The sequence below is a fragment of the Trifolium pratense genome, linkage group LG1 (genome assembly GCF_020283565.1).
Source record: "Trifolium pratense cultivar HEN17-A07 linkage group LG1, ARS_RC_1.1, whole genome shotgun sequence".
Lineage (NCBI taxonomy): Eukaryota > Viridiplantae > Streptophyta > Magnoliopsida > Fabales > Fabaceae > Trifolium > Trifolium pratense.
Genome location: NC_060059.1, coordinates 33805590 through 33822114, shown reverse-complemented (window position 1 = coordinate 33822114; position 16525 = coordinate 33805590). Strand labels below are relative to the sequence as shown.

Here is a 16525-nt window from a genome sequence, read left to right as displayed (position 1 = left end):
TTAACTTTTTTTTTCACAAAGTACCCTAGTAATTACATTAATAATATTTACCTCTTGATCTCTTCAAACATAACTTATTTTATTTTCAACTCACATTTAACTCAAATAGTTCAATATATAAATCATTTTTTGTCAATAAAAAACCAAATACACAAAATAAATCCCACCATTGAATCCAACTTTCTACATTTGTAGACAGTCATTTTTTTATTCTAAGAACTTTGATGTCATACTTCTTCAATGAGCAAAATATTAGCACAGATAGTCAAAAGACCTAACAAAAATTCAAGATAAAAAAAACTCCAATGATTGTTTATATACTTTTCTACCTCAAAAGCTGCAATGTTAATCACATTATTGCACATTTTCCGGGTGTTTACAACATCATATCTCACATGTTATAATCTCATTATTGAGACGTCACATGGCTGGGAAAATTCTTAAATAAAGTGAAAGTGAAAAATAAAATAAAATAAAATAAAAAATGAGTAAAGTAATTAAAGGTGAACCTAAAAAAAAAGGTGAAACCAAAATGGAGATGAACCTGCACTCTTCACATAGTAACTCCTCATTGTTATACCTTTTTCAGTCAATAGAATATATTCATTTAGGTAAATTAAGTTGTATAATTAAGGATATCCAGAGTCAAAAAAAAAAAAAATAAGGATGTCTTATTTTTAATATTGATTTTTGTTTGATATATGTATCCTATATTCATATTCATAACCCCACAAACACGTGGACATGTACGAAATACATACAATGTAAATTTGGATTATTCTTTATCACAAACAACCAAAAGGTTATGTTTAAAAAGACCATAAAAGAGAGAATAAAAAATCAAATAAATATTTTCATACTTAAGCAAAAAAAGAAAAGGAATCGATTGGTTGAACCAAATAATTACAATCTTACAATAGCTACAATCAAGGACTAAAACAAAAATCATGATCACTAAAGGTCTCATGTATCCATAATGCACAATACTGAAAATACATTATAATCACTTTCTCTTCCCTCTAAAAGAATTTGAAATTAAAAAAGAAAAGAAAAAGTAATAAAAGCAAAACATGCAAATGGCAATTTGGAGTTACTTTTGTCAAGAGAGGCAACTCAGCAGGGGCTGCTAAGAAGAAATGACATAGGAATAGGACACATAAAATTACCTTACCTTCTCTAATAATCATTCCATTTTGTCAAGATGCTAAATTCATATTTTAATTAGTAGTTGGAAAATTTGAAATAGTAACAAGATTCTAACCATTTGGAGTAAAACAAAGTAATGGAAGAGAAGTGGCCAGCTGGGAAACATAAACTATTGCAAATACATCAAAATGAAACCAATTGAATATTTGAATTGGTCCTTCATGATGGCTACCCCTTAACAATTCAAGGACACTATAAATACTTAGTCTCTCATTCATCTTTTCACAGTAATCACTAACACCAACATCTCTTTTTTTCTTCTATCTTTTCTTCTACTTCTAAAGAATATTAGTGAGGATATCTAATAACATAAGTATTGGAGGTGTCAAGTTTTTTCTTTCTACCTATGACTGCTATGGCCAGTAGCCCCAAAAGGGGTCATAACTGGCCACCGATGGCAATGGCATTGGCCATTGTTTTGATTTCCACTACTGTGGTTTCTGCTGCTGCAGATAGTTATATTTACTCTTCTCCTCCACCACCTTATGAGTACAAGTCACCGCCACCACCGTCTCCTTCACCTCCACCACCTTATGTGTACAAGTCACCACCACCTCCACCTTATGAACACAAGGCTCCATCTTATGAATACAAGTCACCACCTCCACCATCACCCTCACCTCCACCACCATATGTGCACAAGTCACCACCATATGTATACAAGTCACCACCTCCTCCATCACCATCACCACCACCACCATATGTATACAAGTCACCACCTCCACCTCCTTATGTGTACAAGTCTCCACCACCTCCACCATATGTGCACAAGTCACCACCATATGTATACAAGTCACCACCTCCTCCATCTCCATCACCACCACCACCATATGTGTACAAGTCACCACCTCCACCACCTTATGTGTACAAGTCTCCACCACCTCCACCATATGTGCACAAGGACCCACCATATGTCTACAAGTCACCACCTCCTCCATCCCCATCACCACCCCCTCCATATGTGTACAAGTCACCACCTCCACCTCCCTATGTGTACAAGTCTCCACCACCTCCACCATACGTGCACAAGGATCCACCATATGTGTACAAGTCACCTCCTCCTCCTTCCCCATCACCACCACCTCCATATGTGTACAAGTCACCACCTCCACCACCTTACGTGTACAAGTCACCACCTCCCCCACCTTATGAACACAAATCACCACCATACTATTACAAGAGTCCTCCACCACCCTCCCCCTCACCTCCACCTCCTTACTACTACAAATCTCCTCCACCACCCTCACCTTCCCCTCCCCCACCATACTATTACAAGTCTCCTCCACCACCATCACCCTCACCCCCACCTCCATATTACTACAAGTCTCCCCCACCCCCTTCACCCTCCCCTCCCCCACCATACTATTACAAGTCTCCTCCACCCCCATATATTCACAAGGACCCACCATACTATTACAAGTCCCCACCGCCACCTTCCCCATCTCCTCCACCACCCTACTACTATAAGTCTCCCCCACCACCTTCACCATCTCCTCCACCACCATACTACTACAAATCTCCACCTCCTCCATCTCCTATTCCCCATACTCCTTACTACTACAAGTCCCCACCACCACCCAAGGTCCTTCCACCACCATACTATTACAACTCTCCTCCTCCACCAGTTGCATATCCTCACCCACATCCCTACCACCACTCATTGATTGTGAAGGTAGTCGGTAAAGTCTACAGCTTCAGGTGCTATGACTGGGAGTATCCTGAAAAGTCTCATAACAAGAAACATCTCAAAGGTACATTACATAACTAAAGATTGGACTTATTTAGAGTAGCAAGTTTATAGATAACGCATTCTTAACTATTTATCAGTTATATTTTAGTTTACGTTAAAATTATTTTTAAAATAAACACAATTTTACCATAGTTTTAATCCTCAATCTTTCGATAAAAAAACAATACAATTCTGTTTTGTTTTAAAAATATATCCATAAATTATTCAAACTTAATTTCTATACAAAATACAAAAGATATAAAAAAAGTTTAATAATCAATATGTGAAATATATATTATCTACTTGTCATTAGAATTTAATAATCCTATCTCACATTAATATTCTTTTTGACAATGATTGTTTAATATATTGCTATTTTAATAATATTCCAATATAATATGTGACTTCATATTTTACTTTGTCCTAAACTTTTTTTTATTTTGGGGCAGGTGCTGTTGTTGAGGTCACTTGCAAAGCTGGAAGCAAAATCATCAAGGCTTATGGAAAAACTAAGATCAATGGAAAGTACAGCATCACAGTTGAGGACTTTGATTATGTCAAATATGGTGCCACAGTGTGTAAGGCCGCCCTTTATGCTCCACCTAAAGGATCCCCCTTCAACATCCCTACTAAGCTAAATGAAGGAACTAAATTGTACTTGAAATCAAAGGACAAGTATGAGGTTGTGCTTAAGGCTAAGCCATTTGCTTATGCTTCAAAGAAACATTTTAAAGAATGTGACAAGCCCAAGCCTTCACCAACTCCATACTACTACAAATCACCTCCACCTCCCTCACCTGTTTACAAGTACAACTCTCCACCTCCACCGGTCCATTATTATTCACCACCATATTACTACAAATCACCTCCTCCTCCAGTAAAATCGCCACCAACACCTTACTACTACAAATCACCTCCACCTCCCTCACCAGTTTACAAGTACAACTCACCACCTCCACCGGTCCATTATTACTCTCCTCCATATTCCTATAAGTCGCCTCCACCTCCCTCACCAGTTTACAAATACAACTCCCCACCTCCACCAGTCCACCATTATGATCCTCCATATTACTACAAGTCACCTCCACCTCCCTCACCAGTTTACAAGTACAACTCCCCACCTCCACCAGTCCATTATTATTCACCTCCATATTACTACAAATCACCCCCTCCTCCTGTGAAATCCCCACCACCTCCTTACTACTATAAATCACCTCCACCTCCCTCACCAGTTTACAAATACAACTCACCACCTCCACCAGTCCACCATTATGATCCTCCATATAACTACAAGTCACCTCCACCTCCTTCACCTGTTTACAAGTACAACTCCCCACCTCCACCAGTCCATTATTATTCACCTCCATATTACTACAAATCACCCCCTCCACCAGTGAAATCGCCACCACCTCCTTACTACTATAAATCACCTCCTCCTCCCTCACCGGTTTACAAATACAACTCACCACCTCCACCAGTTTACAAGTACAACTCACCACCTCCACCAGTCCATTATTATTCTCCTCCATATTACTATAAGTCACCTCCACCTCCTTCACCGGTTTACAAGTACAACTCCCCACCTCCACCAGTCCACCATTATGATCCTCCATACTACTACAAGTCACCACCTCCACCATCCCCATCTCCTCCTCCACCATACTATTATAAGTCCCCACCTCCACCATCACCATCCCCACCCCCACCATACTATTACAAATCTCCTCCACCACCATCACCATCCCCACCACCTCCCTACTATTACAAATCACCTCCACCACCCTCACCATCACCACCACCTCCTTACTATTACAAATCTCCCCCACCTCCATCTCCATCACCACCACCTCCTTATCACTATCAAAGTCCTCCTCCACCATCTCCCATTTCTCATCCTCCCTACTACTACAAATCCCCTCCACCACCATCGCCGTCTCCTCCACCTCCTTACCACTATGTGAGTCCTCCCCCACCAGTAAAGTCACCTCCACCACCAAGTTATATCTATGCTTCACCACCACCACCTATCTACAACTAACCTCAAACAGCATAAACACCGTTCTTCATGATAAATCATGTAAGTTTGTCATTATCATCTTTACTTTTACGAATGTGCATGTGTGTTACATAATACTAACCAAAATTCTTATTTTTATTTGTTTTCAGATTCCAGTTTTCATCCAGTAATAAAAGCAAGCTCCATTTGGAGCAAACTGAAATTTCTAGCTACGTGTCCAAATTCGTTAAATAAATGTCAGGATGTATTATCTTTGAGTTACAATATTTGTGATCCTGACAATATTTATTATATTTCTTTGGTGGCAATCTTGCACTTCCTGGTGTTACTCTATTCAAGTGATAGACAAAACAAAAGGGAGAAGCGAGATTAGTTTATTTGTGATATCTTTGATTTATTTGTGCATAGATCAATATGGATGTGTATGATAGTTTTTTATTTATTGAAGATTTTTTATTGTAATCTGCTATTGTGTTTGCCAAATGGTTTTAGTAATAAAGAATCACATTCAATTTCTGTCATATTATTAGTATTTGTTGTTTATTTCTAAGAGCTACCATTCATGCGAATGTGCCTATTTAAAATGGCTCTAATGATACCTAAAAAGCTTCCAAACAATATATAAACAAAGATGTATTGTTTACTCTTCAATTCAACCAATGAAGTAAGAACCATCCTTATTCCATTCTACTCTTCTATATGAATTGTTCGTTCATATAAGTATCAGTTCATTACCACCAGAAACTTAAAAATCCCTAATTGAAAGAGATCCTAAAGTTTTAAGGATTCTACACACATTTTCAAGAAAGGGTTCAAAATATAACCTTGTCAAGCTTTGTAGAAGTATGATACAATTATTCCCAAGTATTATTTATTCTAAGGAATAGAATTTATTCATGTTTTCTCTCAATTTTGAATTGTAATATTAGAGGGTGGGAATCTTTTATTACCATGAGAATAAAAATACTAACAATAACTCCCCACTTTCTTATATTTTAAATAAATAAATTGTATTTGTCATAAATAAATAAATAAATAAATTGTAAAACATTTCCTGAAATTGTAAAGTACATACCCAACACATTTGACAATATCTGCCCTCACTGCATGCCTTGACTGCCAAGAAACAGTTATGCACATACTACAGGATTGTGAGGAAGTGAGTAACTTCAGGACCGATTTGATTCACCAAGATCATTGGAGCAAATTTTTCAGCTCAAGACTGCAACAATGGCTGGAATAAAACCTTTCAACTTTATATTATTGGTAACAACCAAGGAAATAAGCATTCTCTTTTTGGAGCTACCTATTTTAGCTTGTAGCCAAGTTTATTTACAATGTATAGCTCTTATACTCTTAATCTAGCTCACAGTGCTGTCAGCAACAGTGGCCATATTGTTGAGGTAGATTGGAATCATCCTCTCCAAGGTTGCTTCAAAGTGAATATTAATGGATACCTCCACTTGTGGGGTCTAAATACAGACTCTGTTGGCAGATATGTTAGAAGGTTCTATAGCAAATTAGGCTCTTGCACAACTTTATAAGCTGAACTTTGCGATTTGAGACAAATGCATCGAATTGGCAAATCTTTTGAACATCATCAATGTTGGTGATTTTTTGAGGTAGACTCAGCTGTGATTTTATTTTTTTATAGATGAATGCTAGTAATTAGTGATTATGTTAGTTTTCATAATCGAACCAAAGACCTCCATCGATGCCCTTACTTACGTGGGATTCGATTGTGATTGTTAACATGGTAAAGTTTGGCTCTAACAATAATGGTTTTATCCAAACTTGAGGTCTTTTATCTTTTCCAACAATATGATTGTAGCATACTAGCTGTTGCACAAATTTACTAGCTATAATTAAAATCACTCATCCTCAACTTTTGATTGGGTTCTAGTTGATTCTATTTTCCCTTCTTTGAGTACTTTATTGCAGATGATGAGGTTGTAGCCAACCTCTTTTGATTTCTTAATAGAATCACTTTTGTATTAAAAATTGAAAAGACCCCACATAAGAATAATGGTTGGATTAAGATAACTTCAGTCTGAAAAATTGCAAAACCCTCCCTATATCACCAAAACCTGAGAATTTCAGGACCATAGAGGTTGGTGGAGTGGTCATCCAGATAACTTTAACATAATTAACAGCCCAAAAAGGAAAAACCTTTATCCTATATTTTCAATGTGATGTGATTTACTCTTATCTGCCCAACATTATAAGAATCCAAAGGGACACACCTAATCCCTCTCTTTTTCCTAGCTTTTTCACACAACCACTGTGGTTACCACATTTTCTTATGGAATCAATATCCAACTTATGTTCAAAACTATTTCTACATTTATGTTAAAAATTATCAGATGAAGATATATTTCTCTTAAATTCAACAAAGATCATGAATTTGATGCTCTATTTACATAATTCAAACGTTCTAGTAAATGGCATTGACCAATTTAAGTATTATTAGTAGCTTCACATGGGGCATATGCAACTAAAGTCACTGCCAGCTTAGCACCAAGAATGAGTAAATAAATTGACCTGCTGGAAAAGACCAAAACGTTGCTACACATATCTTCAAACAAAGCACAAAAATATCAAACAATGGTGCTACATTTAATAACACTACGTTTGTCTCTAAATATAAGCATACTTCATATCACTACATAGATTTATTGTTTTTTTAAATATATTTCTTATCAATACTACTAATTTGTCTTAGATGATGAAAATTTGACAGATCTATACATATAAAGATATTTTAGTAACATCTGCACACAACTTATGCAAATACAACTTATTCAATAAGTTTGTTAAGGTAGTTTATGAAAAAATAGTTTATGAAGATACAATTTTCATTAATGAGAACTTACGAATTAACATAAAAACTTATTTATTTGCATAAGCTCAAAAATAAGTCAATGCAAACGGACCCTAAAACATATTAAATACACTACTACTACTTCTTCCGATACTACTATGTGAAAATAACTAAAGGGTTATAAAAAGGATGGAGATAGTATGTACTTTTCCACTAACAATGTTGATAAGAAACATATAAAGTACAGAGGAATGATCCTCTCAAGTCAAATTTTAACAAGGGAGAAGTGATATCCACGTCATTTTAGAAGAGAGATAAAATTTGATTTTTTTTACTCTAAGTTTGAATAATGAGAGATCACATTTCTCCATCTTATGTGAAAATTTCATATAATTGGATCTATTCCTAGAGTACAGGTAATTTTATTCTGGAAGGTTGACTTTTAAATTTAAATAAAATAAAACAAGATTTTTAATTGACAAAGGCTTAGTTGTCCATTTATAAATATTACATTATCCAACAGCACCAAACCCAATTTCATAACGGTAGTCCTCACGTTTCATTCATTAATTGGTGCCTTATTTTGTGTTACAAGCTGACATTGATCAGTTGCTTAAAACTATGCAACAACAAAAATATATATTTCAACACTCAGAAGTTTATCAGAAAGGAACAGATGTAGAGACAAATCAAAGATAATACTATGATATTTTAGGCACAACTTCACATACAATTGGGGTAAGCCCCTCATGGTTGTATGAAAAATGACACGTACAATAAAATCTTGTCGAGTTTAACAAGAAATTAAGTGTAATATAATTGAGTTTAATTTTCATGCAATGTTAGTGCAAGAAACTACTATCACATTTCTGACTTTGGGAGTTATTAAGAAAGAAGTCAAACATTTCTAATAATCTAAAGTTAAGATTAATTGTCGGTGTACAAAACATTTAGACCCTATTTATTTTTTTGAGTTATCTTATTATGTATGAAGTTTTCACCATTATTTAGCGGTGACTAATCTCCATTAAAAAATCCATAGGACACACAAAGTGGATTTTCCTCTTCCAACCAAATTTTCTCTATACACATGAGCTGGGATCAAACTCGTGATTACTTGCTTACGAGATCCAAATCCGTTACTACTTAGTCGGTCATTAGGCCGAATACCGAGTTTTTTAAATAAAATAAAATAAAAAATAAAAAATAGACTTGTTTCTAATGAGCATCAATGTAAGACTAATCTAAAAAGGTGCATATCCCTTTTTCCTTCCAAATAAAACCCTATTAATTATTTCTTGCACAATTAAAATAAACTGAAATGTGCTAATAATTTGTCCTGGTTATTGTTTCTATTTTTCTTTTCTCCTTCAAAATGTGCAATTGTGCATTTCATCCGGGCAACATCACATGTTCATCTCATAATTGAGAAAACACATGGCTAAGAAAATCTTAAAGAAAGTGATAAAAAAGAAAGAGTAAAAGTAATAAAAGATGAACCAGAGTGGAGATGAACTTGTACTCTTCGCATAGCCAGCCATTACTTTTCCTTCCTCTTCATTAGTTCTCCCCACATTGCCCACTCTAGTCCACACATTAGGTAAATTAAGTTGTTTAAATATGCATATCCTATTCTTAATATTGATTTTAGTTTCAATTTAAACTAAATTTATAACTCCACAAAAATCATTTTGATCATATATGTGAGTCGATGTCATTTTAGTATTTGAATGCATCAAAATTGCAAACATATTCTCAAGTTTCTCTTTAGTCAGTTATTGAAAGTGTGTATTTTGCAAGTCATTTTGGTACTCAAATGTATTTTTGTTAGTCAATTTAGTCTATAAAATTACAAACAAAAGACACTCGAGGATGTATTTACAATTTTGATACATTTAAGAATTATAATATAAAAACTGACATGGATCAAAATGATTGATTAACCATTCTTTATCACTAACTGTCACAAGGTCATGTTCAAAAAGTATATAAACAAAAATCATGAACACTCATGGATCTGTCCCTCAAAAACAATATCAAATACAAAAGAAAATGTGGTAAAAAAAGTAAAATGGTTAAAAATAAAGGCATTTTGTAGGTAAGTTTTCGTCAAGATAGGCAACTCAGCAGGGCTGCTAGGAGGAAATTACAGAAGAACAGGACATGTTATCTTAATGTCTCAAATCATTCCATTTTGTCAAGATGCTGATATATATTTTAATTTTTTTAAAGGATTGTATATTTTAATTAGTAGTTGGATGGAGATTAAAATAGTGTAATGGAAAAGAAGTAGCCAACAAGGAGACTTAATTTATAGCATTTAAACATAAATGAAAACCAATTGAATATTTGAATTGGTCCTTCATGATAGCTACCCCTTAATGACTCACTCTCCTATAAATACTGAATCTTTCATGCAGTTTTTCACAGTAATCACTAACACCAAAACCTCTTCTTTCCTACCATCTATCTATTCCTCCAATTCTAACAATATTAGTGAGGAAATCTAATAACATAAGCATTGGAGGTCGCAAATTTTTTCTTTCTACCCATGACTGCTAAGGCCAGTAGCCCCAGAAGGGGTCATAACTGGCCACCAATGGCAATGGCATTGGCCATTGTTTTGATTTCCACTACTGTCGATTCTGCTGCTGCAGATAGTTACATTTACTCTTCTCCTCCACCACCTTATGAGTACAAGTCACCGCCACCACCGTCTACTTCACCACCACCACCTTATGTGTACAAGTCACCGCCACCTCCACCTTATGAACACAAGGCTCCATCTTATAAGTATAAATCACCACCTCCTCCATCCCCATCACCTCCATATGTGTATAAGTCACCACCTCCACAGTCACCCTCACCTCCACCTCCTTATGTGTACAAGTCTCCACCACCTCCACCATATGTGCAAAAGGATCCACCATATGTCTACAAGTCACCACCTCCTCCATCCCCATCACCTCCATATGTGTACAAGTCACCACCTCCACCTCCTTATGTGTACAAGTCTCCACCACCACCACCATATGTGCACAAGGACCCATCATATGTCTACAAGTCACCACCTCCTCCATCCCCAACACCACCACCTCCATATGTGTACAAGTCACCACCTCCACCACCTTATGTATACAAGTCACCACCTCCTCCACCTTATGAACACAAGTCACCACCATACTATTACAAGAGTCCTCCACCACCCTCCCCCTCACCTCCACCTCCTTACTACTACAAATCTCCTCCACCACCCTCACCTTCCCCTCCCCCACCATACTATTACAAGTCTCCTCCACCACCATCTCCCTCACCCCCACCTCCATATTACTACATGTCTCCCCCACCCCCTTCACCCTCCCCTCCCCCACCATACTATTACAAGTCTCCTCCACCCCCATATATTCACAAGGACCCACCATACTATTACAAGTCCCCACCACCACCTTCCCCATCTCCTCCACCACCATACTACTATAAGTCTCCCCCACCACCTTCACCATCTCCTCCACCACCATACTACTACAAATCTCCACCTCCTCCGTCTCCCATTCCCCATACACCTTACTATTACAAATCTCCCCCACCACCTTCACCATCCCCTCCACCTCCATACTACTACAAATCTCCTCCCCCTCCATCTCCTATTCCCCATACTCCTTACTACTACAAGTCCCCACCACCACCCAAGGTCCTACCACCACCATACTATTATAACTCTCCTCCTCCGCCTGTTGCATATCCTCACCCACATCCCTACCACCACTCATTGATTGTGAAGGTAGTCGGTAAAGTCTACAGCTTCAGGTGCTATAATTGGGACTACCCTGAAAAGTCTCATAACAAGAAACATCTCAAAGGTACATTACTTAACTAAGGATTGGACTCATTTAGAGTAGCAAATTCATAAATAATGCATGATTCATAACTGTATATCAGTTAAACTTGAGTTTACTTTAAATTTATTTTTAAAATAAAGACAATTTTACCATAGTTTTAATCCTCGATATGTCAATAAAAACAATACAATTCTCTGTTTTATTTTATAATATACATCCATAATTATCAAACTTAATATCTATACAAAACATAAGTTGTTTAAAACTGTTTGTTGCCTGTCATGAATAAAAAAACAATCAATATGTGAAATTAAGATTATATATAATCTACTCGTCATTACAATATAATAATCTTATCTCATATTAATATTCTTTTTGACAAGGATTGTTTAACATGTTGCTCATTTAATAATATTGTCCAATATAATGTGTCTTCATATTTTACTTTGTCGTAATCTAATTTTACTTTGGGACAGGTGCTGTTGTTGAGGTAACTTGCAAAGCTGGAAGCAAAATCATCAAGGCTTATGGCAAAACTAAGATCAATGGAAAGTACAGCATCACAGTTGAGGACTTTGACTATGTCAAATATGGTGCCACAGTGTGTAAGGCCACCCTTTATGCTGCACCTAAAGGATCCCCCTTCAACATACCCACTAAGCTAAATGAAGGAACTAAATTGTACTTGAAATCCAAGGACAAGTATGAGGTTGTGCTTAAGGCTAAGCCATTTGCTTACGCTTCAAAGAAACATTTTAAAGAATGTGACAAGCCCAAGCCTTCACCAACTCCATACTACTACAAATCACCACCACCTCCCACACCAGTTTACAAGTACAAATCGCCACCTCCACCCGTCCATTATTATTCACCTCCATATTACTACAAGTCACCTCCACCTCCATCACCGGTTTACAAGTACAATTCCCCACCTCCACCAGTCCACCATTATGATCCTCCATATTACTACAAGTCACCTCCACCTCCCTCGCCAGTTTACAAGTACAACTCTCCACCTCCACCAGTTCACCATTACGATCCTCCATATTACTACAAGTCACCTCCACCTCCCTCACCGGTTTACAAGTATAACTCACCACCTCCACCAGTATATTATTATTCACCTCCATATTACTACAAATCACCTCCTCCTCCTGTGAAATCGCCACCACCTCCATACTACTACAAATCACCTCCTCCTCCCTCACCAGCTTACAAGTACAACTCACCACCTCCACCAGTTCAGTATTACTCTCCTCCATATTACTACAAGTCACCTCCACCTCCGTCACCAGTTTACAAGTACAACTCCCCACCTCCACCAGTCCACCATTATGATCCTCCATACTACTATAAGTCACCACCACCACCATCCCCATCTCCTCCTCCACCATACTACTATAAGTCCCCACCACCACCATCACCATCTCCACCACCACCTTACTATTATAAGTCACCTCCTCCACCCAAGGAGATTTCACACCCACCATATTACTACAAGTCACCACCCCCACCATCACCATCCCCTCCTCCACCATACTATTACAAGTCCCCACCTCCACCATCACCATCCCCACCCCCACCATACTATTACAAATCTCCTCCACCACCATCACCATCCCCACCACCTCCCTACTATTACAAATCACCTCCACCACCCTCACCATCACCACCACCTCCTTACTATTACAAATCTCCCCCACCTCCATCTCCATCACCACCACCTCCTTATCACTATCAAAGTCCTCCTCCACCATCTCCCATTTTTCATCCTCCCTACTACTACAAATCCCCTCCACCACCATCGCCGTCTCCTCCACCTCCTTACCAATATGTGAGTCCTCCCCCACCAGTAAAGTCACCTCCGCCACCAAGTTATATCTATGCTTCACCACCACCACCTATTTACAACTAAGCTCAAATAGCAGAAGCACCATTCATGATAAATCATGTAAGTTTACCATTGTTACAGTCATAACACTTGCATCTTTGCCCACCCGTACACAAATATCACATGTTTAAATCTTATGTACTAATTAACCAAATTCTTGTTTGTTTTCAGGTTCTTGTTTTCATCAAGGAATAAAGGCAAGCTCCATTTGGAGTAAAGTGAAACATCTAGCTTCTTGTCCAAATTATTCGAAAAAAGTGTGAACTTCCCATCATTGAGCTACGATATTCGTGATCTAGATGAGATGGAGTTTATTTATTCAATGGCCATCTTGAACTTCCGAATCCTACTGTACTCATGTGACCGACAAATCAAAAAGTGGAAGCGAGATTAATTTATTTGTGATCTCTTTGATTTATATGTGCATAGATTAATTTTTGTGTATGATAGCTTTTCTTTTTATTGTGGATTTTTTGTATTGTACCCTGTTGTGTTTGGAATAATAAGTATATCGATGAGAATTATATTCATTTTTTTTACCATCTAATTAGTTCTTGCTTCTATTTAAAAACTATCAATCATGTCAGCAAGACAAAGCACACCACCATATTCCCCACAATATGCATCATTATTCATTGCATATGAGATAGTAAATGAGCAAACTATATATAACTATTAACAGGGGAGAAAAACTATTGGAAACAAAATGTACCTTAGGTCTTCGATGTGTTAGAAATCCAAGCTTTTAATAGCTCCCTCCAAAAATCTCCTTTTTTGCAACTGAAGTTCCTATATTAATCAATTACATGACAGACCAAGAATTTATTTTAAAATGTGAAGCGTGAGCTATACACATGTAAGTATCATAGAAGTGTAAAAGGTGATAAATATAAGTTTCAGTGTTTCACTATTATTCATGTGTATTATTCCATAACTTACAGTTTAATTGAGGATAACATACTTGTTTCTACCTATTGTATCACTGATTTAAATACTAATCAGATGACAATTTGTTTTTTATTTTTTCTCAATAAAAGTTGCAAATGGTGTATTTTAATCCTAGAATTATTTTCTTTCATACAACCGCATAATAATTGTGTAACTCTAGCCATTCTTGTTGAAAATATTTACAAACAAATTGAGAATCATTTTACTGTTAAACAATTTGAAGCCATGGTGAAATTGTTTAGTTCGCAAAGCTCGTCAACATAACTTGGCGTCTGATTGGATTGACTTATTTAAACTTATCTACTGACAATAAGCACTTGTGAAATAGTTTGAGAGAGCTTATGGAAACAATTTATGACATGTCCATAAGTTGTTTTCAGCTTATTTTCATAAGCACTCCAAAATAACTATGAAAACAGATTATACAATAAGCATTTATATGATAAGCGCTTAAGTAATTTGTACATATCCAATGTAAGCTATAATATTGCTAAGCGTAAGATGCAAAATGTGTAAAAATGATGAAAGAAAGTGCACTCACGAAATGTGAATTACCTAATGATTATGCAGTTAGATATATTTGATTAATCAATTACAAGAGTATCGCAATATTCAAACACCAAAAAACCTAAAATGAAAAATTGTTGAATCAAAGTGCAAATGGAACCTGAAACTGCGTTAGAGAAGCAGGTGGAGGAGAGGGGGTTCAAGTTGACGGTGACTTCGCCGGAGTGAAGAATCTTCATGTGGAGTGAGTTCTGCTCCGAGTCTTCAACTCGGTTAGAGTTCTGCTCCGAGGTCTTCTGCAATTCAAAGAATTTTATTTTATTTTTTTCAGCAATCAATTCAAAGAAATTTTGTGAGTTGAGAATTTTAAAATTCTATTTTTACCTTTGAATTTACCAAACCTCACCCTACAATTTTACTATTTTACTAATCTCTTTTATGCTCAATATACAATTGATCTGTGTCGAACTAAATAAACACAATTTTGATCTCTTGTTTTTAATTTCAACATTTTTTTTCAATTAGGTAAGAAAAGTATATATATATATATATATATATATATATATATATATATATATATATATATATATATATATATATGGGGCTGCTAACTTAGACCCAGTTGGGTCTAAGTTAGCAAGGTGCACCTTTTCAGTTGGACCAAAATACCCATTCTTTTTAATTAATTAACCAAATTACCATCAATGGACGCGGATCCAGTGTCGCGCGCGTACCGCAGTACCATGGTTACAGGCTGTTGATTTCCATCAGACAGCCAAGATCTGATCTCATCAAGACTGTCTGATCAATCAGACAGCCCAGATCATCCGAATCCATCAGATTCCAGCGCGTGCACCACACTAGATTACACCCTGGAGAGAGAAGAATCTACTTTTTAAAAGCAGGACACGTGTCGCTGTCTGATTGGCTGGGCGTGATTTTTTTCCATTTAATATTTTGAACTCAATTATTTCGTTGTAAATTAATTTTTTATTTATTTTTTTTATACCAAAATTCATAATTTTTTTTTCTCTACAAATAGAGACTTGGTTCGTTTGATTTGGACACAGAAAAAAAAACCCAATTTTTCACTACCTTAATCTCATTTTTCACTATCTTACATCAACTCACTGAAACCATTCTACCAGCAAAATGGTTTCAGATTACAACTCTCTGAAACCATTGTACCAGATAAATGGTTTCAGAAGCAAACACAATTAATAAATTACTCACTGAAACCATTCTACCAGTAAAATGGTTTCAGAATACAACTATGTGCAACCATTCTACAAGCTAAATGGTTTCAGAAGCAAATAACTAATAATCAACTTACTGAAACCATTCTACCAGCAAAATGGTTTCAGATTACAACTCTCTGAAACCATTGTACCAGATAAATGGTTTCAGAAGCAAACACAATTAATAAATTACTCATTGAAACCATTCTACCAGTAAAATGGTTTCAGAATACAACTATGTGCAACCATTCTACCAGTAAAATGGTTTCAGAAGAAACATTAGTTTTTAATTACCGTTTTATCTCATTTAATTAACTAAAAATAGTTTC

The 16525-nt window shown here is 36.4% G+C and overlaps 2 protein-coding genes and 1 long non-coding RNA gene across 4 annotated transcripts; 2 read left to right on the top strand and 1 right to left on the bottom strand.

Annotated features, from left to right (window-relative positions):
• Positions 1-1125: 1125 nt before the first annotated feature.
• LOC123883655 (extensin-2-like) lies at positions 1126-5473 on the top strand. Its single transcript, XM_045932554.1, has 3 exons — positions 1126-2957; positions 3385-5012; positions 5102-5473. Exons 1-2 carry the CDS (start codon positions 1553-1555, stop codon positions 4971-4973), a joined length of 2994 nt encoding a protein of 997 aa, XP_045788510.1. The 5' UTR covers positions 1126-1552; the 3' UTR covers positions 4974-5012; positions 5102-5473.
• Positions 5474-7866: 2393 nt separating this feature from the next.
• On the bottom strand, positions 7867-15301 carry LOC123883676. Of its 2 annotated transcripts, none has more exons than XR_006800371.1 (3): positions 15119-15284; positions 14216-14292; positions 7867-9357 (listed from the first exon to the last, which is right to left on the bottom strand). It is a non-coding gene; the product is annotated as an uncharacterized LOC123883676 (long non-coding RNA). The 2 variants fall into 2 exon arrangements; XR_006800379.1 differs by lacking the exon at positions 7867-9357 and adding an exon at positions 11467-11600 and having other exon boundaries at positions 15119-15301.
• On the top strand, positions 10132-14050 carry LOC123883669 (extensin-2-like). The gene is made up of 3 exons (XM_045932571.1): positions 10132-11633; positions 12089-13563; positions 13675-14050. The coding sequence occupies exons 1-2, from the start codon at positions 10325-10327 to the stop codon at positions 13525-13527; spliced, it is 2748 nt and encodes a 915-aa protein (XP_045788527.1). The 5' UTR covers positions 10132-10324; the 3' UTR covers positions 13528-13563; positions 13675-14050.
• Positions 15302-16525: the final 1224 nt, after the last annotated feature.

Bases quoted from the DNA above. Each gene is read 5' to 3' on its own strand.
- LOC123883669 (XM_045932571.1), top strand. From the start codon at position 10,325: ATGACTGCTAAGGCCAGTAGCCCCAGAAGGGGTCATAACTGGCCACCA. The intron at 11,634-12,088 runs GTACATTACTTA...ACTTTGGGACAG, and splicing joins TAACAAGAAACATCTCAAAG to GTGCTGTTGTTGAGGTAACT.
- LOC123883655 (XM_045932554.1), top strand. From the start codon at position 1,553: ATGACTGCTATGGCCAGTAGCCCCAAAAGGGGTCATAACTGGCCACCG. The intron at 2,958-3,384 runs GTACATTACATA...ATTTTGGGGCAG, and splicing joins TAACAAGAAACATCTCAAAG to GTGCTGTTGTTGAGGTCACT.